The sequence below is a fragment of the Protobothrops mucrosquamatus genome, unplaced genomic scaffold (assembly GCF_001527695.2).
Source record: "Protobothrops mucrosquamatus isolate PMUCROS unplaced genomic scaffold, P.Mucros_1.0 scaffold78, whole genome shotgun sequence".
Lineage (NCBI taxonomy): Eukaryota > Metazoa > Chordata > Lepidosauria > Squamata > Viperidae > Protobothrops > Protobothrops mucrosquamatus.
Genome location: NW_015386455.1, coordinates 2,851,147 through 2,876,450, shown reverse-complemented (window position 1 = coordinate 2,876,450; position 25,304 = coordinate 2,851,147). Strand labels below are relative to the sequence as shown.

General features: G+C 40.5%; 1 protein-coding gene across 1 annotated transcript; it reads left to right on the top strand.

Moving 5' to 3' along the window:
* Positions 1–10: 10 nt before the first annotated feature.
* On the top strand, positions 11–25,304 carry ITM2B (integral membrane protein 2B). The gene is made up of 6 exons (XM_015812336.1): positions 11–277; positions 13,666–13,794; positions 16,198–16,401; positions 21,373–21,483; positions 22,994–23,144; positions 25,163–25,304. The coding sequence occupies exons 1-6, from the start codon at positions 146–148 to the stop codon at positions 25,249–25,251; spliced, it is 816 nt and encodes a 271-aa protein (XP_015667822.1). The 5' UTR covers positions 11–145; the 3' UTR covers positions 25,252–25,304.

Genomic DNA, 25,304 nt, shown 5'->3' with positions numbered 1-25,304 from the left:
AAGAGGAGGGAAGCCACGCAGAACCTGCCCCGCTCTACCCCTGGGACTCGGCGAGAAGGAAGCGGAGGCCCGATCGGCCACCTTCGCCGCAGCTGCCTGTCGCTTTGTTTCCCTGCTGAAGCCTTAGCCGAGAGCTTCTGCAGCCATGGTGAAAGTCTCGTTTAACTCGGCCTTGGCACAGAAAGACTCAGCCAAGAAGGAGGAGGAGGAGGAAAGGGGACAGAATGAAAAAAACAGCTGCAGCAATCAAGTGCTCATCTTGTCCCCAGACACAAAGGTGAGGAGGCAGCCGCATCTGGTCCAGCAAATGCTTCTGCCGAGCGCCAGCGGGGCCAGCAGCAGAAATGAGAGCGGTTCTCCCGGACGCGGAGCAGCAGCTCATTTTGCAAGCTGCGGCCTAAAAGAGCAGTGAGGAAGCGCAGCGCCGAGTTTGGAAGGGGAACGTAAGAACGTCCGGGGGGAGCACGATGGGGTCGAAACAAAGAGGTCATAAATAGGGCCTAGTGAGGCTCCGGAAGTAGTTTTAAGCCGGCTGGGGCTTTGGAAGTGGGTGTATTTCTTACGGGTTTTCAATGTGCGTTAGCTCGGATAATTGCCTCGGAGCGCGACAACGGGAAAGTGAGATATTACCTCAAATTTTTGGCAGATCAGTTTATGAATCTAAAATGGCTGACGCGTGAGCAGCCTTTAAACATCGCGGCTCTCTCTTTATATTTACATATTTTATCTCAATTATGCAGGACCGGGTCGGTCTTGCATTTTTTTAAGGCGTTTGTTTTTCCTTTTGCATAATACTAATCTGGATTTTGCTTGAGCTCTGAACCTAAATAGAGTTGGGCCTCATTAGTACTTGGATGGGAGACCACAGGGAACTCCAAGACTAGATTGACCTGGAATTTAGGGGAAAAAAGTATATTATTATTTTGATACTGGATGCAGACCCCATGAAAAGGGCAATAGCAGTTAATTTCAGATTTACTTTTCTTGTTTATGAAATCTAATGAGATTCTGACCAGTAATTTTGGAAAATATTTTTTAAATTTTGGATCCTTTGGATATTATCTAACTCTGCCAAAGGAAAGTGAGTTCCTGTCCTGCCTTAAAGCAGAAGCTTGCTGTGTAATCTTTTCCAGTCACTCTCCCTGAGCCCGAGGAAGAAGGCAAAAGTAAAACTCTAATGAAAATTGTGTGCACTTGTCTAGTTGCCAGACATCCAAACTGACTCAGGCATGGCTTACTTGTCTGAAGATTGTGGTTTTAGACTTCATTTCTTTTCAGTTCACTATTAGATTCAGTATGACTGATCTTACAACACCTGTTATATAATCCATTTTCTGGATGTATGCAGTACATTGAACCATAAACTAAGCAGATGTGCTGGGTTTATACTGTACAACATTCTAACCTGTAATGTTCCTTTGGATTGACCTTGGAAGACAGGAGGAAGACCTGGAGCTTATACAGTGGTCTGATAAGACAAATCTGAGTTCAAAAGAGGGGTGGAAAAAGGGTCTCAGAAGGGATCCTCCCTAGTTTTTGAGAGAGTAAAAGTACTACTTTCAGATTTGCAGGATTCTGTTAATTAACCTTACAATAAATATAGAGTTAGTATTCATTGTCTTGCTTCTTGTCTGGACTACCTTGAAAGGCTATCAACCAAAAAGGGAAACCAAATTTGTTAAAACCATCAAAGCTTAGCATGCTATATGTGTGCAGTTTTTAGTTCTTTAAGTGAGCTGATTAAGTGTGGGTTTGTGAAGGAAGTATTCATTCAGATGCTTTGTTGTTCTTTGTCCAGATACTATAATTTATATCAACCTAAAGTATACTATCTGATCTAAAGAGAGTCGCAATAGTGACCATTTGGAGTTCAAATTAGTCCAAAAAATGTGGGTCAGTCTTAATGGATAAGAGGTTAAAAATGGCATGATACATACTTCTGAAACCTAGAAGGATTTCTTAGGATTTCTTCTGTACTTTTGAAAGAGGTTTGTTGTCCAGGAGACAACAGGCCAGATGAAAAGAAGAGGCTTAAGGCAATATCTATCTCTCTTCTTTGGATTTTGTGTCTCCATCAGTACTTGCATAGTTATATTGGTTTATTGCTTCCTGCCTGGCAGTGGTGTTGCTGAAAGAGCAGCAGTCCAAGAATTCTTGTGAATGAAGAGATTAATCTGCTTTGCATTAATGAGACCATGTGGCTTAATTTAATTTTGGTGTGCTGTGTAGGTTATTTTTGTATAATGTCAGCATATATTTGAATGGTCAGGGGAGAAGTCCAGTTGAAGGTCTATCTGTTTGTGATCAAGATCCAGGAGCCAATTTTGAAGATTTTCTCCTTGTTGGAAAAAGAGAATGGGAATTTGGTTGGTGCATTGCATACATCCATGCAGTACAAACATTTCCAGTTAGGGCTGGCAGATGCGATGGAATGTTCTGAGATGGTGATACTGCAAGGCTTCAGGGACCCTGCAGAAGCTGCATTGGGCACCCAGCTTTGCGCTTGTCATGATTTATGTTGAGCTGTCCCAATTCTTGGTCAAGGGTTGCTCACTTGATTGCAGATTTTTCTCTTTAGAGCTGCTTGCCTGTGGAGATGTAGCAAACGTCTTATATGATTCAGGTTCATTCAGAGCATTGGTTTCCACTGATGTTTTTAGGAGGGTTTTTTGTTCTTGATTGTTATATGGCGTCCTTTTTAATGGTATAAGTTCCATATGCATAACATATTTTAAAAGCACATTTCCAATTATATATGTTCTGTTACTGATTTTAAGTATGTGTTGTGGCATTTTGAAGAGTCTATTAGATAATAGACTTCTAAATAAAACAGTAGTGACATTAATTTTGAAAACCTTTTTTGCTTACAGACTTCTAGCAAGTAAGTACAAAAAGAGTCTTGTAACTGTTATGACAGGAGAGACAATGGCACAGTAGCCTTCCTTCCTTCCTTCCTTCCTTCCTCATAAAGTTATATGAGGTGGAACTGGAAAGCAAGAACTTGCATCTTAACAGTTGTCTAATTTGTAGCTGATTATGGATAATCATCTATATCCTGTAAACAAAAGTTTTGCAGTGGAAACAGCTTCACAGGGAGTAGGGTAAAGGAAAAAAACCCACCCACTCCTCTTTCTAAGCAGTCAGTAGCATAATCAGAGTTTAGAATTTGTAGACATTTTGAATATGCTGAAGTACACACATCCTGTGTGTAGGTCAATCAGAATAGAACTTGGAAGGGACCTTGGAAGTCTAGTCCAGCCCCCTGCTCAAGCAGGAGTCCCTATAGTATTTCAGACAAGCGGTTGTCCAGTCTCTTTTTAAAAACCTCTAGTGATGAAGCACCCACAATGTCTGAAGGCAAGCTGTTCCATTGGTTAATTGTCCTCACTGTTAGGAAGTTTCTCTTTAATTCCAGGTTGCTTCTCTCCTTGATTAGTTTCCACCTATTGTTTCTTGTCTTGCCTTCTAGTATTTGGAAAATAAATTGACCCCCTCTTCTTTGTGGTAGTCCCTCAAATACTGGAATACTGCTATCATGTCCCCCCGGTCCTTCTTTTCTCTAGACTGGCTGTACCCAAATCCGGCATATGTTCTTCATATGTTTTAGTCTCCAGGCCCTTAATCATCTTAGTTGCTTTTCTTTGAACTTTTTCCAAAGTCTCAACATCTTTTTTGTAATGTGGTGACTAAAACTGTATGCAGTATTCCAGATGTGGCCTTACTAAGGCTTTATAAAGCACTACTAATACTCCACGCGATTTAGATTCTATGCCAGTGGTGGCGAACCTATGGCACGGGTGCCAGGGGCGGCACTCAGAGCCCTCTTTGTGGGCATGCATGCCATCGCGCCACCCCCAGTGCCCCCTCCTCTCCAGCAGCCCCTCTGGGAGGAGAGTCGCCCCGTGCGCAGCCTGTGCAGAGCAGCCGGGCAACGGGGAGAAGACTCCAACCTCGCACCCCATCGCGTACAGATGATGCTGCGGGGAGAGGACAGAGGGTGTGGCCGCCATGATGCTGCTGGGCTGCCTGGGCGATCTGCTCTGGCAGGCAGTGGAGGTGGGTGGCCCTGCGGGCAGGAGAAGCGGGACGTGGCAGGGGTGAGGCGGTTTTTGGGCACTCTGTCTCTAAAAGGTTCACCATCACTGTTCTATGCCTTTGTTTATACAACCAAGGATTGTATTTGTAAGGACCCGCTCCAAACCTCATCCCAAGAAAGCAGGACTCTTGGAGCATTTCCATTCCAAAAGCAACTTTTGTTAGGAGAAGCTGACAGCAGGCATAGAAGGCAGGATCTGGAGGTTTCCCGCTCAGATCAATAGGTTAAAAGAGCATCAAGCAAACCCCACCCCAACAATTTGTACGGTCAGTTCAAATGAGCTAATCCCTATATATTAGATCTGCTGTGGGAATAGAGCTGGTAACTGAGTCCGTTCCCCTGCTTGTGAAGATATTGTTGCCTTTCTCTTCCGCAGGGAGAGATAAGCCAGATGTCCAGAGGCACATTCCTTTCTCACCCCAGGTTGACATCAAGGGGAAACAGTTCAAAGAGCAAGCAGATAGGACAGTCAGAGAGGATACATTGTAGCTAAGCAAAAAGGAGAAAAGATGTGTTCTCTGGAGCCTCCCCCCTCCCCCCAGGAGAATGACAGAACCCACAGAAAGAAAACTGAAAGGAACAACCCCCCCAACAAAGAAATGGGTTTTGACATGCCGCCCCCCTTAAAAAAAGAGATCCACCTGTAGAAGACAAAACAAAAAGGAGATAGAATAAAGGATTAGTCCGATTTATCTGGATAAGCAGCATGAAACTTAGCAATCTAGGGGCTCTAACGTGACGTTTCTGAACACATTCGTTCTGGGAGGGAGGCAGGCGTTTCCACACTACCAGGTATTGGGTGGAACCATGATGTTTCCTTGAATCTAAAATCTCTTTGATTTCAAAATGTTGTTCATCTTCTACCATGATTGGAGGAGGGGGGGAGATGCAACTGGCCTTAAGAGTGACTGTCACTCGCATTTTAAAAGGCTGTAGTGAAAAATTGGGTGAACTTGTCTGAGCATCTTAGGGAGCTCTAACTTTACGGTAACTGGATTGATTATTCTCTTCTTTTTTTATAAATGTTTTATTTTCTATTTTCACAAACAAGTGCTCAATAGACGTGATGACTGAGTCCATTAGTGATTCAGTGGTATATATAAGCTTCTTCCAACTAAGTTCAATATTATACCTGCCAGAACATCGTCTCTTCTTCTAATAATAACCATTTTTCTGTGCTAAGCAAATACAATTCTTATTATGGTTAGTAAACATACAATTGCATATCAACATTTGTTACATTTTTCTAATAATATCAATAACATCAGTTTAAAATATCTTTTCTAACCAAAGCATATCTTAATTGCATTTGCACTCAATTTCCACCTATTTTCACTTTTTTCAATTTTAATTTCCCATCCATGTTCAAAGTATCCCAATCATAATTTCAAAACAAGTTATATTTGGGCAACCAAAAGCATCCCTTATTCAAAGTTCTTAGCATATTCTTATTTCCCTTTTGATACCAAGATATAATATTCTGATTACAAATCCTAACTAGTTATAATAATACTTCTATTTCTAACAGTCTAGTAATATAGCATCCCCTCTAATAGATCAAAGCTTCTGTTTCCTTCAATCTTACTCTAGCTTTCTTTCTTTGCCAACTAACTTTCCAAGTCAGTGCATCTGGGTCATCAAATAATTCTTCTTCTATTTTTGTATATATTATTTGAAACAAGAGAAACAATTTGGTTAAAAGTGTTTTTGGAAGAGCTAGCTCGTTGATAGCCTGCCTCCCTCCTTCTCCAGTTCCCCACAATTCTGTTAACGACTTTATCTTCCATTCCATCAGCTCTCCTTCCTTGTCATCCAGTATGTTCTGAAACTTGGTTTGTAAACTGTCTTTTCCGTTTCCAATATTATCGTTGTGTTGTCTAAGTTTTCATTTATCTGAGTCTGGTCATTTCTAGTTTTCCTTCTATTTTCTGGGTTGCTGGTTCCTTCTCTAGTTATTTTCTGAGTTTGTAAATTTAAATTAGAAAATCGTTCTTTTATCTCCTTTGTGTTATTTTTAATCTGATCACAAGCTAAAGCAATTGTTTTTTGTATTAATTTCAACATGGAGAGAATTTCTTTCTGTGGTTCATCAATATTTTCTTGGTGATATGGCAAGTTAAGGCTACTGGAAACAGATGTTAAAGATGGTGTTTTATTATTTAAAGCTGAGTATGAAACATCCATTTTATTTTTTTGTAAGTAGCCTTTATAAATTTATCCAACCAACTATTCGTTCCTGAGCCTCCCCTAAGCAGATATAAGTAAAGTTCAAGTTTTTCTGTCCAGTAAGAAATATATCCTTTTTGTCCAGGCAGAAAAAAAGAACCATTGAAGGTTGTTTAACAATCAAGATTCATAATCCAAAGTGTCCCATGTGTTTCTTCCACAAGAAAATACATCCACAATACAGTTCTGAAAGTCAGTATTTATGTTCAAAATTCAGACAGGCCAAATTTAGAATATTGTTCTCGTCTCTGCCACATAGAAAAGGAGCCCCTAAGTCTGTTACTTTTTTCTCAGCTGCAATTCTCAGTAGTAAAAGCTTCCAAGGCCAGCCGAAGTCTTATCTAGTTCTGGGCTTCGAGCCAGGTTTCTTTTAGGCATAAATAAGTTGTAGTGCCCTAATTCACCACTAGGTGTCATCAACACCATTTTCCAGTTTTTAGATCCAAAACTTATATTGTAAACTTTTCAGGTCTTTTTTTTTTTTAAAGGTCTTAAAAAAACTTTTAGTCCCCAAATTTTCAAGCTGTACGTATATATTAATTTCCAATAAGTCTTATAGGTTTCTCCATTTTCCCCAAGTAATTAATTCACCGCTTTTCTTTTCTGAGGGAATGGGGCGGAAAATCCCTTTCCCTCTTTCATCGGAGGGAGTGTTTTGGGCAGATTTTCAGGAAGAGGTCTTAAAATCATCAAGAGAGGATCAGGTCTCACCCAATTTCATCTATTTGCTGTAAAGTTGCTTGGTAGTGCTTGTTGTCTTATGTTATCAGCAGCTTCGGATTGGCTACACGAATGCAGCCAGTCTTTCCCCTGCTGGTTTGGAGGGTTTCTTCAGATCAAATGGGAGGGCTGCCCCCCCCCCCATGATCAACAAGAGTCTCCTCCTTGCTTGCCGCCTTTACAGGGCAACTTTCGACCCTTTCCAGAGTCCCCCAGCAGGGCAAAACAAAATGTGAAAGACGGAGCCCCATCTTCCTGCCTCTGCATCACTGCGATGTCAAAACTGGAAACCCCAGATTGATTATTCTCTTAATGGGGAAAGTCCCACATATTTTGGCCCTAGCTTCTTTGAGGGTTGAAGGGATTTTAGGTATTTTGTTGACAGATATACTTTCTCCCCTACTTGAAACGGTTTGGGTTCCATTCGTTTTTTGTCTGCCTGGAATTTATAAGCTTCCCTAGCTTCGTCTGAAGCCTTTCTCACATCCCATCCCGGGGAAGGGATGGTCGGTTCGTTAGAGGGTAATTCAGGCATCAGGTTGAAACTTTGTCCCGTTGCAACCTGGAATGAAGTGTAGCCCATGCTGGAATGCACAGCGTTGTTATAAGCGACTTCTGCGAATGGAAGTAAGTCGGTCCAATTGTCTTGCTGGTAATTAATGAAGCATCTTAAGTACTGTTCCAGTACTGAGTTCGAACTTCAGTCCCACCACTCGTTTGCGGATGATGACTAGATGACAGTCCCTGAGTAGTCCCCAAAAGTCCCAGGAATGCTTTCAAAAACTCTGACATGAATTGCACTCTTCTATCTGATATGATACATTGTGGGGCCTCATGAAGTCGATAAATGTGCTGAATGAATAACTTCGCTAGTGTCTTTGCAGTGGTGATTTTTGGGCACAGGATAAAATGCACTTGCTTAGAAAACAAATCCATTATGACCCAAATGACTGTGTTCCCCCCACTTTCCAGTAATTCCACAATAAAGTCCATAGAAATTTCTTTCCAAGGCGCTGACGGGGTTGCTACTGTTTGCAACAACCCTGGGGTCCTCCCTTGTCTCCTTTTTGCCACAGCACATATTGGGCAACTAGCCATATAGCTTTCAATGTCCTTTTTTATTGATGGCCAGTAAAACTGCCGTTTCACTAGGTGTAGAGTTCTCACAAATCTGAAATGTCTGGCTGATTTTGAGTCATGGCAAAGCTGCATGAAAGTTAGTCTCTGGCTTTTTGGAATGTAGTTTCCCTCCCACCCATGGCAGTCTATCAGTCATTGTGCATAGGTTCTTGTGGCTTAGGAACCATTCATCAGCCTCCAGTGCTTTTTTGAATTCAATCCCCACTTGGCTTGCTAGGGGTTTCTGAATTTTGGCTTGCGCTCGGGTGGTGACTTGCATTGCTAGCTGTTTTGATGGCATGAGTGGGTCTGTTATTTCTACCTTATTACTGTTGTATTGTGGCAATCTGGACAGTGCGTCTGCAAGGAAATTTTTCCCTTCCGGTAAATGCTTTAGGGTGAAATTAAATCAGTGGAAATGCTGAGACCATCTCGCTTGTTTAGGGGTCAGTTTCCTGGCATTTTTAGGGCTTCCAGGTTCTTGTGGTCAGTCCATACCTGGAAGGGGATTTTGTTCCCTTCCAGGAAATGCCGCCAAATTAGGAGGGCCCATCGTACGGCATAAGCCTCCTTCTCCCAAACTACCCATCTTTGCTCTGTCTCTGTGAGTTTCCTCGATGTGTACGTGCAAGACTGTAGTTTCCCTTCATCATTCTCCTGCATTAATACTGCCCCCATGACCACATCACTAACATCAGCTTGAATCACGAATGGTTTGTCATTGTCAGGGTGTCTTAAGACTGATTCCGCGGAAAATAACCTTTTCAATCTTTCAAACATGGTTTGGCACTCTACTGTCCATTTTAAAGGTTGGCTGGGCTTCGGTTTCCTCTCCCCTTCAGTTTTCAGTAGGTTAGTAATTGGCATGCGATTTACGCAAAGGAGGGAATGAACTGGCGGTAAAAGTTAGCAAATCCAAGGAAACTTTGCAGCTGCTTCCTAGTGTGGGATGGAGCCCACTCTAGAACAGCCCGGACCTCTCCAGAGTCCATCTCTATGCTGCTTGGCGAGATGCGATACCCCAGGTATTCAATCTTTTCTTTATGAAACTAGCATTTAGATAATTTGGCATACAAGTGGGCTGCTCGCAGTTTTTTCAGTACTGCTGTGACCAGATTTACATGTTCCTCTTACATGTTTCAGTAAATATTAGGATGTCATCCAGGTAAACAAGCACCCCTTTATATAGGTGCTCCTGGAGCACATCGTTTATTAATTGCATGAACACTGCGGGTGCCCCCTGAAGTCCGAAAGGCAAAACTTTGAATTGGAAACACCTAAGGGGCAGTAGAATGCTGTTTTCCATTTGTCCCCCTCTTTAATTCTAATTCTATAATACACTTTCCTTAAGTCCAGTTTTGAAAAGATTTTTCCTTTTTACAAGTGTGCTAGCACATCCTTCATCAGAAGGAGGGGGTAAAGATTATTCTCACTCACTGCATTGAGAGATCTGTAATCTACGCAGAGACGAAGAGACCCATCCTTCTTTTCATGAAACAATACGGGGGCTGCAGTTTTTGGCTTCGCCGGTTGGATAAACCTCCTTTCCAGATTTTTCTCTATGAACTTTTGTAATTCCTCTAGCTCTCGTGGGGTCATGGAGTATAATTTTGGCTTAGGCAATTTTGCCCCAGGAGTATTTCAATAGCACAGTCCTTGGGTCGTTGCGGGGGGTGGATAATTCGTCGGACTTCTCTTCGCTGAACACTTCAGCTAGATCCTGATATTTTTCTGGAATGCCTTCCAACTCCTTTTCCCTCACATCTGCTGCACTTTCAGAGCCCCCCCCTTTTTTTTACCTGAGTTGGTCCTTTCACCTCTACTTTCCCTTTTGGGAATCTCAGTCCTCCTGTCCTCCAGTCCACCCTTGGGTTCCATTTTGTTAACCACACATACCTAATGTGAGTGGGCATTCCATCCCAGGGGTCACCACAAACGTTAGAGTCTCTGTGTGGTCCCCTATGGTGAGTTGGACGGGTAATGTGGCAAGAGTGGGCGGCATTCCCCCATCTAATTGACCAAACGAAATTGGTTTCTTCAGCCTCCTCACCGGGATCCCTAAATTCCCCACCAAGGTTGGGCTTATGAGGTAGTGAGTGCAGCCAGAGTCAAGTTCATCTTGTGAGACTTCTGTGCTGTTACCACTCAAGCAGAGGTAGAACAACTTGACTTACAACTATTCATTTAGTGGTTATATGACAGAAGTCTGCCTCTGCTTGGGTGGTAACAGTACAGAAGTCTCACAAGATGAATTTTATTACTGCACAATAGCATGCGGTTCTGCTCCAAATGTTTTGAACTACACCTTCCACAGTCCCTTACTTTTTGATCACAAGTAATTAATGACCATTTTTCACCCGACCGTTGCAGCATCCCCATGATCATGTGATCAAAATTGGATGCTTGGCTACTGGCATGTATTTATAATGGTTGTAATGTCCTGCATCATGTGATTACCTTTTGTGACCTTCTGAAAAGCAAAGTCAATGGTCAAATCATACTCACTTAAAAACAATGTTTTTTTAAAAACTTTTTATTATTTTTCCAATGTTACAATTATATCTTTGAAAAGCAACGTGGTGCCTGGGTTACAATAATTCCATTACATACAAATATTATTAATACAAATCTCCAACTATTATAGCCAATATTTCCTCTCTTTTTTCCCTTAATACATACTGTCTCTTGCAGCCTATTTAAATTAGTATAGTTCTTATTCTGTCCATCAGCTACTTAATAGCTTTCTTACATTTATCAATAATTTTATATGTCTTATTTATTTTAACATTCCATCTTTTGGACCATCAATAACCTTATGAATTTTCCCAGCTTTAATTTTGCATTGATATTTAAATTAAACGTTTAATATTTATCATTTTCAAATTTTTAAATGACCCCAATTTCCTTTGTCACAATTCCACCCAACATCTAGTGTTCCAAATACATATCTATCTCACTTCTATATCAACAGATTAGTAATACAATATAATATTCTTATTTTCATTATAAATTCCAAATATTATCGATTCAATAACCAAAATTTCTCCCATTTCAGCATTCTTTCTTATGTCCACTTTCTCATATTTAAGCTTATAATTTTTATTCTTATCACTACATCAAAACATGTTAATTATGTTACATCACTCTTAACATATATATGTCTTAATCACCTTTGTCTAACCTTATAAACAACTCAATATTTCAATTTAACTGTTGATATTTATGCATCTAGGTTTTAATTAGCCAACATTTTTCTTTATCTTCACATCATAACAATATCTCATATTCAAAATACGGGTCTTGTCTACTTAAGTATATTCTATTTTAAACCTAAATATGTCCACACTCCACTCTTCTTCAGTCTCATTTTGGCTTTTTTTCTTTACCAAATCATCTTCCACGTCCTTGCTTCAGGGTCCTCAAAGAATTCTTGTATTATTGTATATATTATGTCATATTGAGATGACCATCCAGTCACCATTTTTGGAAGGCTGAGGGGTCTGGCAGGACTACCAGATCGTCTCTTTATTTTCTCCTCTTGACGTAGTTGTCCTGAACTGTTTATCTTTTCTTCCATCTGTTTCTCTTCTTGATCTTCAAATTCCTTCTGAATTATATAACAGGTTTTTTCCTCCATCCAAGTTGTAGATTTTTTTCTGAATTTTCTATTGTCTGTACTTGTTAGATCTTCTGTGATAATATTTAATTGTTTGATTTTTTCTATTGTATTCTGTATAGGTTTTTAGTTATAGTCAAAGTTTGAGTTTGCATATCTAAGACGCTTTCTGGTTTTCCCCGAAAGCTCTTATTTCATCACCAGCTGTAAGAAGAGTTTGGTAAGTTTGGTAAGTTATTTTCAATATAGCAAAAAATTGTTTTTGCATTTCTTCCATAGAAAAGATCTGTTCCTGGTCTTCCATAGTGATGAGTTGAATTGAAATCTTTTACAGTCCCACCCCCCAGTAAATAAGAAACAGAGCTAAAAGTCTCACAGCTGGTGTTCAAGGTCACATGAATCTTATCTTGTTTTCTGAACTGTCAGCCAAGTCTCTTTTCTTTAAGAATAATAAATTGCAATTTCAGGTTTAGCCACAAGATGTCACCCCACTGTTTAAGGAATTCCTTTAAATCTCAAAGTTATTTTAATCCTTTCGGGTTTTTTCTTCTATTTTAAGAGGAAAAACTCAGACTTTCAAATAAAAATAGAAAGTAAAAAGTAGATAGTCAAAAATCTTTTAATCCACAAGCTTTAGGAAATAAAGTTACAATTGGGATCCAATTATTTTTTCAACGTTTTCAAAACTCCCCTGTATATTCAATCGCTGCTGTTTCTAGAGAGAGGGCTAAAATCCCCCTTCCCTCTCCACAGGGTGGAAAGTACTTTAGCAGCTTGAATAGTTACAAAAAAGCAATTAGGATTTAAGAGAGGTAAATCTCACCCAGTCCTTTCCACGCTGCTTTGAAGTTGCCAGATGGTAGTGTGACTTCGGCTGACTGCAGCCTAGGGACGAGCCATATTTCTATGGCCAGTCCTTTTGTCCGCCGATTTGGAGGGATCGCCAGCTCCAATGGGAGAGTTGTTGCTCTCCCACGATCCAGCGAGAGCCCCTCCTTGCTGGTTGCCTCTTTGGGGCAACTTTCGGCCCTTTTCAGCCCCCCCCCGGCGATCTGAAACTGAAAGGGGGAGAGAGAGCAAGTCTCCCAACCGTCCATGGTGGCCGCACAGCAAACCGGAAGTCCCCACTTAAAAAGAATGTTACTAAACAACTGCAGTGTTTCAGCTGTGGCAAGAAAAGTGTGGGGCAAAACGTACTTAATTGTCTTGCTTAGTAACAGAAACTTGGGGCTCAATTGTGATCATAAGTTGAGGACTACCTGTAGTTAGTCCAGGAAATTCTACAGCTGTTACTTTAATTAGGAAATTAAACACTTGGAGAAAAGCATTGGTATGCCAAGAAATTTGCACAGATGTATCTACAGTATCAGGAGCTGACCTTGACCTGAAGATGTTATCTAACATCATCTGATACATTTTAAAATACTTTCATTTTGTCTGAGATTTATCGATCTGTACAGTATAATCCATTATCTAGAGTGCTACTCCCAGTTTCCTGCCCACATAATTTGAGTATCTCAGCCACTGTAGTTATCTGCACATTGAGTGTGTATGTCTGAAACAGGTAAGCCTTCATATTTCAGAGTGCCTGAAAACTTTATAGTCAAATTCTGTTTAATAATTAAAAACTGCCTAAAAATAATTAGATTTGTGGCCTGGGGAGAAATAAGTGACACTTCTTTTTCCTGATGGAATAGCTTCTGCATTAGAATTCCACCTGCCACTCCAGAAGGTAGTTTGGGGATTCTGTGGAAGATTTGGTGGCTGTGCAATGTGGAAAAGAAGATAAGAAAGGAAGCCAGTTCACATAGCAGACAAGTGGTGACTACATGATGTAGTAGCTGGATATACCTCACTATTGATTACTTTTTTGTGTGTGACCTCCTAGGATCCAGCAGAAGTGGTGCCTCTTGGACAAAGAAGAGCTTGGTGCTGGTGTATGTGTTTTGGATTAGCTTTTATGCTTGCTGTTGTCATCCTTGGCGGTGCCTATCTGTACAAATATTTTCAAATTCAGGTAGGCTGGAAATATGTATATGACCAAGCTTTGAATGTTTTTGTTGTTAACTTACTAGGATTTGTCCAACTTGGCTTATCAGCTTAAGTCTTAATATAAAATTCATTTTTAATATTTTAAAACTTGAGAAAATTAACTCCAATACAACATAAACTCTAAATACATTTGGATTTAAGCTTATTATTAGGAAATATTTGCCAGCGCTCCTGCTGTGAAAATTAAGGCTTTGGGGATAACTCTAGATCAGGGGTGTCAAACTGCTGGCCCATGGGCCGGATGCATCATAGCGAAACTGCGCTCACCCCATTGCCGGCAATGGCAAAAAAGTCACGATATGTCACGACACGTCATGTGACATTGCGAGTTTGACACCCCTGCTCTAGATTATCTCTTTAGTTTTTCAACTGGTAGAAGCTTTTCAGCTTATTAAAGTTTCTTACTGATTTTAGTGAGAAATGTTGCAAATGGCAAATATATGATATATACTGTCAAAGGAAACTTTCTCAATATATTTTTAACCTGAATAAAATATTAACTATATCAAACATGGAAATTGTTTAAAGTTTCTGGGAGAAATGTAAGCTGTTGAATGTGTTTTACATTAGAGAAAGAGGGGGGGAAATCAATGTTTTTATTTATTTGTGATATTTATATCTCGCCTTCCCTTCAGACACTCAGAGCAGCATATTTTTCAGTTCCCAACATTTTTACTTTTAAAGCTTAGATACAAAACCTAAGAGAGAGAGAGAAAAGCAGTGACCAGGACCTCTGTTCTTTTTCTCCCAAGTAGCAACAAGTGTTACGATAGCAGAAAGGAGATCTACTGCTCCTCTTTATCAGCCAGGTTCAGAAGGACAGCTAGCTAACTAGCTCTTCTTTCTTGCCTAGAAAGATTACTTTTCTGGATGCAGCAGTTATTTAGGGCATTATTTTTTTGGTATCATTATTTTGCTTGAACTCCTGTGCAGTTTAACAAGATCTTTAAATTCACTAGTTATAGGAGCCAGGCCAATGTTGGAAAGTTAATTGAAGCCTACAGGATATAAAATTTTCTTAAATATTCTATCCAAACAGCCTGGTGACAACTTCATCTAACATACATATGGAATTAATCTAATTTTCTAGGTACACAGCATATAGTGAAACTAATACAGTGGGCTGGTTTGCACAACACATTGGGCTAAAATAGAGTTTGTTTCTCCAGCACTGGAGATGGAGAATCCACCAATGGGTTTAGACTGTGTTCCTGCCCAATCAGATCAAGTCAGCCAAAGTTGCAACGCCTGTCCTGGATTAGGGTGTCCCAGTCTCGACTTGATCTTGCCCAGGACAGACGTGCAAGTTTGGCTAATAGACAGGTCCACTTCCCATTGGTGGATTTTCCTTTTTCCACAGTCTTCTGAGCAGCGCTGTAATCAGCGCTGTTTTTAGCCTGACTGTTCTCCAGAATAATCTTGTCCTCACCTTCCCTGAGGAACGGAGGCTTCCGTTCCTCTTCCCTTCACAACAAGAGCTTCAAGCTGAGGGGAGCTGTCTCCCCTCTGCAAGCAGGCTTACCTTCTCTTTTTCAGGCAGCACTGGGATCAGTGCTGCAGTTCATCTCCTTCTTAGTCTTTGAGGCTCGATTTTCAGTTTTCCCTTCCTTTGAAGACTGGGGCTGGAGCTCTAGCTGCGGAACACGCGCGTGAGCCAAAAACGGCCATTGGGTGATTTCTGAAGGGGCTTGGTAGTTTTTATCTTGTTTGCCAGCAGATGTTCTGAATAGTTGATACTATCATGGAAATAGTTTGTCTTTCATTCTTAAAAGTTGAAAAAATCTATATTACCAAAGTTTGGCCTTTTTTTGGCAAATTTTGCTGATGCAATCTTTAAAAGCCTAGTTATCTTTTTTAAAATATATTTTGTTGATTTTTTTTATGTTTAAAGCCCTAGTTATCTTTTGTGGCCTACAGAATGCTCACCTTTGTGCTAAGCCACAACATGGGTTCTCATTTATAATTTTTGTTCTTTGTGTTGTCTGAACCAAAACCAGAATGATTGTTGATCTGAATAACACTAATGTAGTCAACTGTGGATGATTTAATAATTAAACAAATATGTATGAAATTTGTATGAACCTATACTGAGGTTTTGTAGTAATTATTACTTAATGGTTAGCCAGTACAAAAAGTTGTAAGTTTAAACTGTGAAGTCTCTTTTTAGATGATAAATAATAATCTTCTGATGGTAAATTCTGCTTTGAATAAACTATAATATTATCTAATAAGTTTAAAAACAGAGTGGCTAGTATTCCAGATTTGAAATTTAACAGTGATGAGGCTGGGGTGGATATATGCTGCAACAAGATTCATGAACTCTGCTTTGTTTGCGTTGACTTATGTATTATTACCTTTGTTTTTTTAGGAAAATGTTTACTTCTGTGGAATTAAGTATATTGAGGATGGCTTAACCCTAACTGACTCAGATACAATTGCTTCAGCTCCTCGCTATCAGATAATTGAAGAGAGTATCCAGATCCTCCAGGAGGAGGATGTTGAGTTCATTAGTGTGCCAGTTCCAGAATTTGCCGACAATGATCCAGCTGATATTGTTCATGATTTTCAGAGGGTAAGAGATATTACTCTGGATAACATTGTAACTGGAGGAACAGGAACTTGTTCTCCCATTGAAGTTACTGATTATTTCTGGTGTCTTGGCTCTATTTGTATATATACTGGTAGGTGCACAAAGAAAGCCGAAATAGGTCCCAGAGTGGAGGAAGTAAAAGGATTGCATAGATTGGTTAAAGAGCCATGGTGGTGCAATGGTTAGAATACAGTATTGCAGGCTAATTCTGCTGACTGCCAGTTGCCAGCAGTTCAGCAGTTCGAGTCTCAGTGGCTCAAGGTTGACTCATCCTTCCAAGGTAGGTAAAATGAAGATCCAGATTGTTGGGGGCAATATGCTGTAAACTGCTTCGAGAGGGCTGTAAAGTACTGTGGAGCGGTATATAAGTCTGAATACTATTGCTATTACAGCCTGCAAAGTTCTGTATTCCCTATTGTACAAGTGAGGAAATAATTTAATTACCGTATTTTTCGCTATATAAGACGCACCTGACCATAAGACGCACATACCGGTACTATACTATTTCTCTTTCCCTCTTTCTCTCCCTCTATTTCTCTCTCCCTCTCAAAGATCCTTAAAATCCTTAAAGGTTATGCTTGGGCGGAAGACGTTTTCTTTTACAGATGGGGCGGGTAGGCCTGACATTCGCGCGCAGGCAGGACCCCGCCCGCCGAGCCACCGCTTCCCCATCGCCCTCCACGCCAGCTGGCTCCGTCTCCAGACCTCCCAGCTGACGGGCACAGGTCCGGGGCTCGCCAGCTGACGGGCGCAGGAGGTAGGCGCCGCTGCGGCCTCCCAACCGCTTGCTTCTTCGGCTGGAGCGATTGCAAGGGCTTGCATGGTCCCCAAGGGCCGCTGACGCGCTCCCCGCCGCCGGCGACCATGCAAGCCCTTGCATGGTCGGATGGGCCTGACATTCGCGTGCAGGATTCGCGCGCGCCTACCTCCTACGCCCGCCGAGCCACCGCTTCCCCATCGCCCTCCACGCCAGCCGTCTCCGTCACCAGACCTCCCAGCTGACTGGCGCAGGTCCGGGGCTCGCCAGCTGATGGGCGCAGGAGGTAGGCGCCGCCGCGGCCTCCCAACCGCTTGCTTCGGCTGGAGCGATTGCAAGGGCTTGCATGGTCCCCAAGGGCCACTGACGCGCTCCCCGCCGCCGGCGACCATGCAAGCCCTTGCAATTGCTCCAGCCGAAGAAGCAAGCGGCTGGGAGGCCGCGGCGGCACCTACCTCCTGCGCCCGTCAGCTGGCGACCCCCGGACCTGCGCCCATCAGCTGGAATGTCAGGCAACGCTTTGGCCGGTGCGGAGGGCGAAGGGGAGGACGCTGCAGCGCCGAACTCCTGCGCCCATCAGCTGGCGAGCCCCGGACCTGCGCCCGTCAGCTGGGAGGTCTGGAGACGGAGACGGCTGACGTGGAGGGCGATGGGGAAGCGGTGGCTCGGAAGGCGGGGTCCTGCCTGCGCGTGAATGTCAGGCCCACCCGCCCCATCTGTAAAAGAAAACGTCTTCCACCCAAGCATAACGCCAGCAGTTCTGTGCCACAGAGGCTTGAGACACAGAGGCGCGGGACGCGGAGCAGCGCGGTGGGAGGCGGCATTCGCTCCATAAGACGCACAGACATTTTCCCCCATCTTTTGGGGGGGGAAAAGTGCGTCTTATAGAGTGAAAAATATGGTATGTAAGAACAAGCAAAAGACTGCTTGTATCCAACCTTCTAAAAGCAATGTGCCTTTTCTGGGTTAGTGCTAGCCTGAAACATTTAATACTATTTAGAGTTTTCAAAGTACACTCTTTCTTACCTTTTATTTGTGATATATTGTACTAAAATTTTAATATAATAATATTTAAAAAATACAAAAATAGCCCAACCTACCAAAAATAGAACTGTAAAAGACAGACTGGGAATACAAATTAAAATAGGTAAGAATATGGTAAGAGAACACCTGTCCACCCTAGATGAGTTCAAATTCAAATGGATTATATCCCAGAGTTCGGAAGGACTGGCAGATGTAATCTCAGAACCACTGAACCATATCTTTCAAAGATCCTAGAGCACTGGGGAAATACCAGAAAAGCTGGTGTGGTTCTCATCTTCAAAAAAAAAAAAGGAAAAAAGTGGATCCAAGAAACTACAGACCAATCAACCTGCCATCAATACCTGGGAAAATCTTGGAAAAGATAATCAAGCAACAGATCTACAAGCAAGCAAAGTTGCTAGAAGCAAGCAAAGTTATAACCAAAAGTCCACATGGTTTGTCAAAAACATATCATGCCAAACAAATCTTATTTCATTCTTTGACAAAGTGATAAAATTAGTGGACCAGCAAAATACTGTGGACATAGTATACTTGAATTTCAGTAAGGCATTTACACAGTAGATCAAAACCTACTTTATAATAAGTTAGAAAAATATGGGATAGACAGCATCACCACAAGATGGATATGTAACTGGCTGACAAACTGCACTCAATGTGTAGTCCTTAATGGAACTACATGTATATGGAGGGAAGTAAGTAGTGGGATACCCCAAGATTCCATCTTAGGCCCATGCTGTTCAATATCTTCATAAATGATTTACATGAGAGAATAGAAGGGGAACTTACCAGATTTTCAGATGACACCAAGCTGGCAGGAATAGCCAACAGCCCAGAAGATAGGCTCAAGATCCAGAAAGATCACAACAGACTTGAACACCGGGCCCTATCTAGCAAAATGAAATTCAATTGTGAAAAGTAAGGTTTTACATTAGGCAAGAAATTCTACAGGTGTAGAATAGGTGGAACCTGGCTCAATAGCAGCAACTGCAACCGGGATCTTGGAATCCTAGTAGACAACTGCTCAAATATGAGCCAGCAGTGTGCTGCAGCCACCAAAAAAGCCAATGCAATCCTAGGCTGCATTAATAGAGAGATAGAACCTGAATTGTCACCATATCACAAAAAAGATGTTGAGACTTTGGAGAAAATTCAGAGAAGAGCAACTAAGATGATCAAAGGCCTCGAGACTCAAAAATACTAAGAACGGCTGCAGGACTTGGATTTGGCTAGTCTAAAGCAGGGCTTTTCAACCAGTGGTACGGGTACCACCTGAGGTACATTGACACTTGGCAGGTGGTATGCGACCATTCTAGAAAAGTAGTGGGGGAGGGGAATGAGCTGAACCAGTGGCAGCACCGCACAAGCCTGAGTGAGAGATGGCTGGAGCTGCAGGGCTGTCAGGGCTCAGCGGAAGCGCCAGGATCAGTGCCGCTTTCCAGCTGATCGGCGCTTCTTCGGGGCTGTCAGGGCTCAGTGGAAGCACCAGGATCAGCGCCAGGCTCCAGCTGGAGCTCCGTGCTGATCCTGGTGCTTCTGCTGAGCCCTGAAGAAGCAGCAATCAGCTGGAAAGCAGCACTGATCCTGGCACTTCTGCTGAGCCCAGAAGAAGCGCCGATCAGCTGGAATGTTGCAGCATATCCAGGGTCTTGTGATTTACATTCAGATGCTTGGCAACTGATTCATATTTATGACGGTCACAGTGTCCCAGGGTCATGTGAAGTGACCAAAACCTGCTGAAACCACCAGCAGACGAGGGGAATAAAAACCAAACACCCCCCCACCCCACCCCCGCTGCCAATCCTCAACAGAAATGCTCACAACAATGAAAACCTCGGACAGGAGGAAGAGCGCAGACAGGCAAGTGTCTTGCTCGGCTGTGGCTTAGGGGGCATTTTTTTCAGTGCCATTGTAACTTCGAACAGTCACTAAGCGAACTGTTGTACACCTGTACTTTATCACTTTTTTCCTTTTTTTATTTTTTTATTTTTTTTTTGGTCATCAAGTTTTTGACACCTTCCTAGGCGTCTGGTGGTACTCAGATGTTACCATATCCTAAAAGTGGTACAATGGGTGAAAAGGTTGAAAAGCCCTGGTCTAAAGAAAATAGGAAACAGGGGAGACATGATAGCAGTATTCCAGTATTTGAGGGGCTGCCACAAAGAAGAGGGGGTCACATTCACCAAAACACCAGAGGACAGGATAAGAAACAATGGTTGGAAACTGATCAAAGAGAGAAGCAACCTGGAATTAAGGAGAAACTTTCTGACAGAACAATTAACCAGTGAAATAGCTTGCCCCCAGAAATCGTGGGGATCACTGGAGATTTTTAAGAAGAGGGTAGACAGTCACTTGTCTGAGATGGTATAAGTTCTCCTGCTTGAGCAGGGGGTTGGACTAGAAGACTCCAAGGTCCCTTCCAACTCTATTCTATTCAATATAAAAAAGATGTTGAGATCCTGGAAAGAGTGCAGAGAAGAGTAACAACGATGATTACAGGGCTGGAGGTTAAAACATACAAAGAATGGTTGCAGGAATTGGGTATGTCTAGTGAAAAGAAGGTCTAGGGGAGACATGATAGCAGTGTTCCAATATTTGAGGGGCTGCCACAAAGAAGGGGGGAAGTCAATCTGTTTTCCAAAGCACCAGAAAGCAGGACAAGAAGCAACGAATGGCAACTAATCAAGGAAAGAAGCAACCTAGAACTAAGGAAAAATTTCCTGATAGTGATAAGAATTTATCAGTGGAATAGTTTGCCTCCAGAAGTTGTGGGTGCTCCATAACTAGAAGTCAGCCATTTGTCTGTCTCCTCTAGAGTCTCTTGCTTGAGCAGGGGATTGGACTACTAGAAGACCTCCAAGGTCCCTTCCAATTCTATTATTATGTTATATACCTATTATGTATTATTTTGATCTGTATTTACTGTTTTAAATGTATCTGGAACATATAAGGTAGAAACTATTCTGTAATTTTTCCTTATGCTAATTCTTTTTTTTCTTGTTATCAGAAAATAATGTTTTAATAACTAAAAATGGAATAAATGATACCTAGAGTATTTAAATTATGATCTTTGAAAGAGCAGTATAGTATATTAAATTATATACAATGTTACATATTCTAACCTTATTAAGAGATTCATGCCATTTCTTTGTTAGAAACTTACAGCTTATCTTGACCTCAGCCTGAATAAGTGCTATGTCATTTCTCTGAATACGTCAGTTGTTATGCCACCAAAAAACTTCTTAGAACTGCTGATCAACATCAAAGTAAGACTAAAATAGAGTTTTTTTTAATGTATTCAGTAATCCTTATCTTCACTAAGATAATTTAGGTCCCAGTTGGTTAGAATGACTGTGAATTTAATTTTATCCTATTATATTAGTGGATTCCTTTGTACAGTTTCTGATATGGTGTTTGTTTCATTGTCAGGGCAAGTAAAATGCAAAAAAATTCCTATCAGTTACTAAGTTAAACCTCTTAAGATGCTTCTTCCACTCTCATTTATATTAACATTTTTATTATCCTATGCTAAATAATGCCTCTCACCAAAATCAGATTTTATGTGCAATTTGTTCTTTGCTTATGGTCTAACAAACATCAGACACATTTAAAAAATGAATATACATAAATTACATAAAACGTAACCAAAACTATAAAGAAGGCACCAACTGTTTCCCATGGGCTAAAGCTACAGGTAATAATTTTGCCATTGCCATTGAGAAATTGGTCAGTTTAAAGGAAAGCAGTATTCTCCTTATAATGAGGAGAATTTGTTATAATTGGAGTTATATGTTTTAATTGCCATTGTGTGCAGAGTGGACATTTTAATAAAATATGGGATATAGATGGAAATATCTTTAAATTGTCACCCTGTTGGGTATATAATTTGTGCCAGAGAAAAAAATCCTCTTACCGTGCTTCCCCGAAAATAAGACCGGGTCTTATATTAATTTTTGCTCCAAAAGGGGCATTAGGGCTTATTTTCCGGTTGGGTCTTATTTTCGGGAAAACACGGTATGTGAAGCAAGCATGATCATAAAAAGAAAAAATACTCAAGGAGAGTCAAGGAAGATGGGAGAATTTTATTACAGACATGGGAGATTTGGGCCTTGATTGACTAGATGATCTAAGTTCCAGACCCTCTTTTTGAGTTCTGTTCAGGTTTTTATGAGGCCTAAAGTAAATAATGTAAAGTTGGTATTGACAGACCACAATTTGCCTTTCCAGAGTGAATACAAATCTATTCTTTGGGGCTAAGATGAACCACAAGGATCTCCCCATAGAATTTGTCTTGCTTGAGATCTTAAGTATTGCAGTTTTGCATGAGCCCTGAGCTGAGCCCAGTGTGTGCTGTTTTTAGAAATAGCTTGCAAAGAGTACAAGTTGCACATTTTCTTACACACCTGAGTATCATACAGCAGCAGCATGCCCAAAATGTTGGCCTTGAATAGTTTAACGGTATGCCATTTAGATTTTAAAAATCAGTTGGCATCCTGGAAGTATTTTTTTTAAGACAAACTTCTCTGGCAAAGAAAATATCACTAACTTGTGTAGGGGACTATTGGTTCTCAGTCCATGATTTAAACTATGATCGCTTCAAAAAAAAATAGGCTACTTTTTCTGTTTCTTAAGATCCATATTTTTCAGAGGCAAAATTATAGATATAAGTTAATAAATATAAACTCACATAAATTGAATTAATAATAAAAAAGTTAAATGAAAATTGATGTAATTTTTTTATTTTAAACTCTTCCATGTTTCTATTAATTTATGTAGGCTGGAACATACTTGCCACAATCATACTTGATTCATGAACACATGATAGTCACTGACCGCATTGAAAATGTGGATCAACTGGGTTTTTTCATTTATCGCCTTTGTCGTGGTAAAGAGACTTACAAATTGCAGCGTAAGGAAGCACTGAAAGGTATGGTATAAACATAGATGAGATAATAAAGATTGCCATAATTAATATTTGGTTTCCACATGAAACTATGCAGAAGTAATATTTCAGTCTGTATATATTTTGCTGCATTGTAATAAAATATACAGTTTTCTCTTATTAATGCTAACCGGGATCAGGAAAGCTATCACTAAGTGATCCAATCATAAGCAATGACATCATGTGACCATGCTAATCTATGACAAGAGTTGCATCTAAGACAACAGTTGCTGGAATTAGGTGAATCCTGTGTGATTGTAGCATCTTGCAATTACCATTTGCAACCTCTTGCTTTCTGATTGACTGCTTATTGGAAGCCAGCAGTGATAGTCACAAGTGGTGATCATGTGTCCATGGGATGTTGCAGCATCATAATTATAAGTCACCAAGTGTGATCATGTGATTGTGGGGATGCTACTAGGAGTACCATTAAAATGTCAAAGGGTGACTAATAAGTGGATTTTACATGAGGATTGCCTTTATTATAAAAATATCCATAAAAATATCCATGCCTCTTATATCACCTAATTTTTAATGTTATGGATGTGCATATTTAATTTATGCAAAGCTTTAAAACAGATTTTTTTTGCCTTTGAATATTTCATGTCAGATTGCAATGTCAGTAATTCTATGCTTAACACAATGTTCTGGTTGGAAAAAAATGGTTCCTGATAAATCATGAATATATTTTGTTATAAGAAGAAATGATGGTATACCTGTGGCTAAATTATTTGGTGTAATAATATGTTAATTTTACTAATATTACTTTCATATATCAAAGCATTTTTGTACATTTCTCCCCACAAATGTTTTGCAAACCTAAATTAATTTATGTACTACCATTCACTTTAATAAATTAAGCATGTGGTTAAACTTATCAACATTAATGACATTTAGAAGTTTTTCATTGGCAGTTTGAACATGTCTAGTATATTTAAACAGTGCATTATTTTACAGTAGTATTACTTAGGACAATACAGTGAAGAAATTTGAAATTAAAACTGAAGATTTGATTACTTATTTAAATTATTTAAATCAAGTAATTTATTTATTTGATGTCTCTCTAAATGAGATAAAGAGGGTTTGAAGGATGTGCTATGCAGCTTGAAAACAGATTCCACAGTGCTCAATGAGGCTTATTCCTAATTAGACACAAATATAAGTTCATCCATCTTTGGTCCACTGATAGAATCCACTGAATCTCTTCAGTGACTGGAAACTGATAGGATCTCTTCATAATACAAACTTAATACAAACTTAAACTTAATATATTTCTACAAATTTCAATACATACTTAAAATAAGAAACCAGTGAAGATACTGGTAGCAGATGGAAAAGTTTGGATATACTTCCAGTTAAGAACAGTGCTTTAAAAAAAACCCCATAATGCTCTTGTTTAGACTCACCTGTTTTCCCACTGTTAAGAATGGGAGGTACTATTGCATTGTATGAGTACATGTGGACTGGGGTCAAGGTATTGCAGTGCTGCCTGAGTACAGCTATGTGTGTGTGTGTGCTGCAGTGTGAGCTCATAGTACAGAGTACAAGATCCTTGGGATCTCATAGCAGAACTCCTTGGCAGAAGCGACTTACAACCTTCTCTACTGGCTTCTCCATGGACTTTGCTTGTGGCAAGATGGCAGGGAAAGTTGCAAATGGTGGTCATGTCACTTCGACTGTCATAAGTATGAACTGGTTGCAAAGTACCCAAATTGCAATTGTATGACCATGGAGTGCTGTCATGACCAAAACCTTTAGGACTGGTTGTAAACACCACTCATTGAGCATCATCACAACTTCAAATGGTCACTGAATGAGTGATCATCAAATGAGAATTACCTGTACTTGCATATTACCTGTCATTTCAGTTCAGAATGAGGTCACTGTTTCTTTGTATAGTATTCTTTCTTTCTTGTATTTAAGAGGCTAATATTTTTCCATACAAGACATATATACATAGTTCTTTATAAAATAACAATGTTTTTTTCGTTCTCCCATTATAGGCATTCGCAAGCGTGAAGCAGATAATTGCCGGATAATTCGACATTTTGAGAACAGATTTGCGATGGAAACGCTTATTTGCGAAGAATAATAAGGAATGTTACTGTAACAGAAAATTAAAAAGATACTTCAATTTATCCTTTC

Bases quoted from the DNA above. Each gene is read 5' to 3' on its own strand.
- ITM2B (XM_015812336.1), top strand. From the start codon at position 146: ATGGTGAAAGTCTCGTTTAACTCGGCCTTGGCACAGAAAGACTCAGCC. The intron at 13,795-16,197 runs GTAGGCTGGAAA...TTGTTTTTTTAG, and splicing joins ACAAATATTTTCAAATTCAG to GAAAATGTTTACTTCTGTGG. The intron at 16,402-21,372 runs GTAAGAGATATT...TTTCTTTGTTAG, and splicing joins TTGTTCATGATTTTCAGAGG to AAACTTACAGCTTATCTTGA.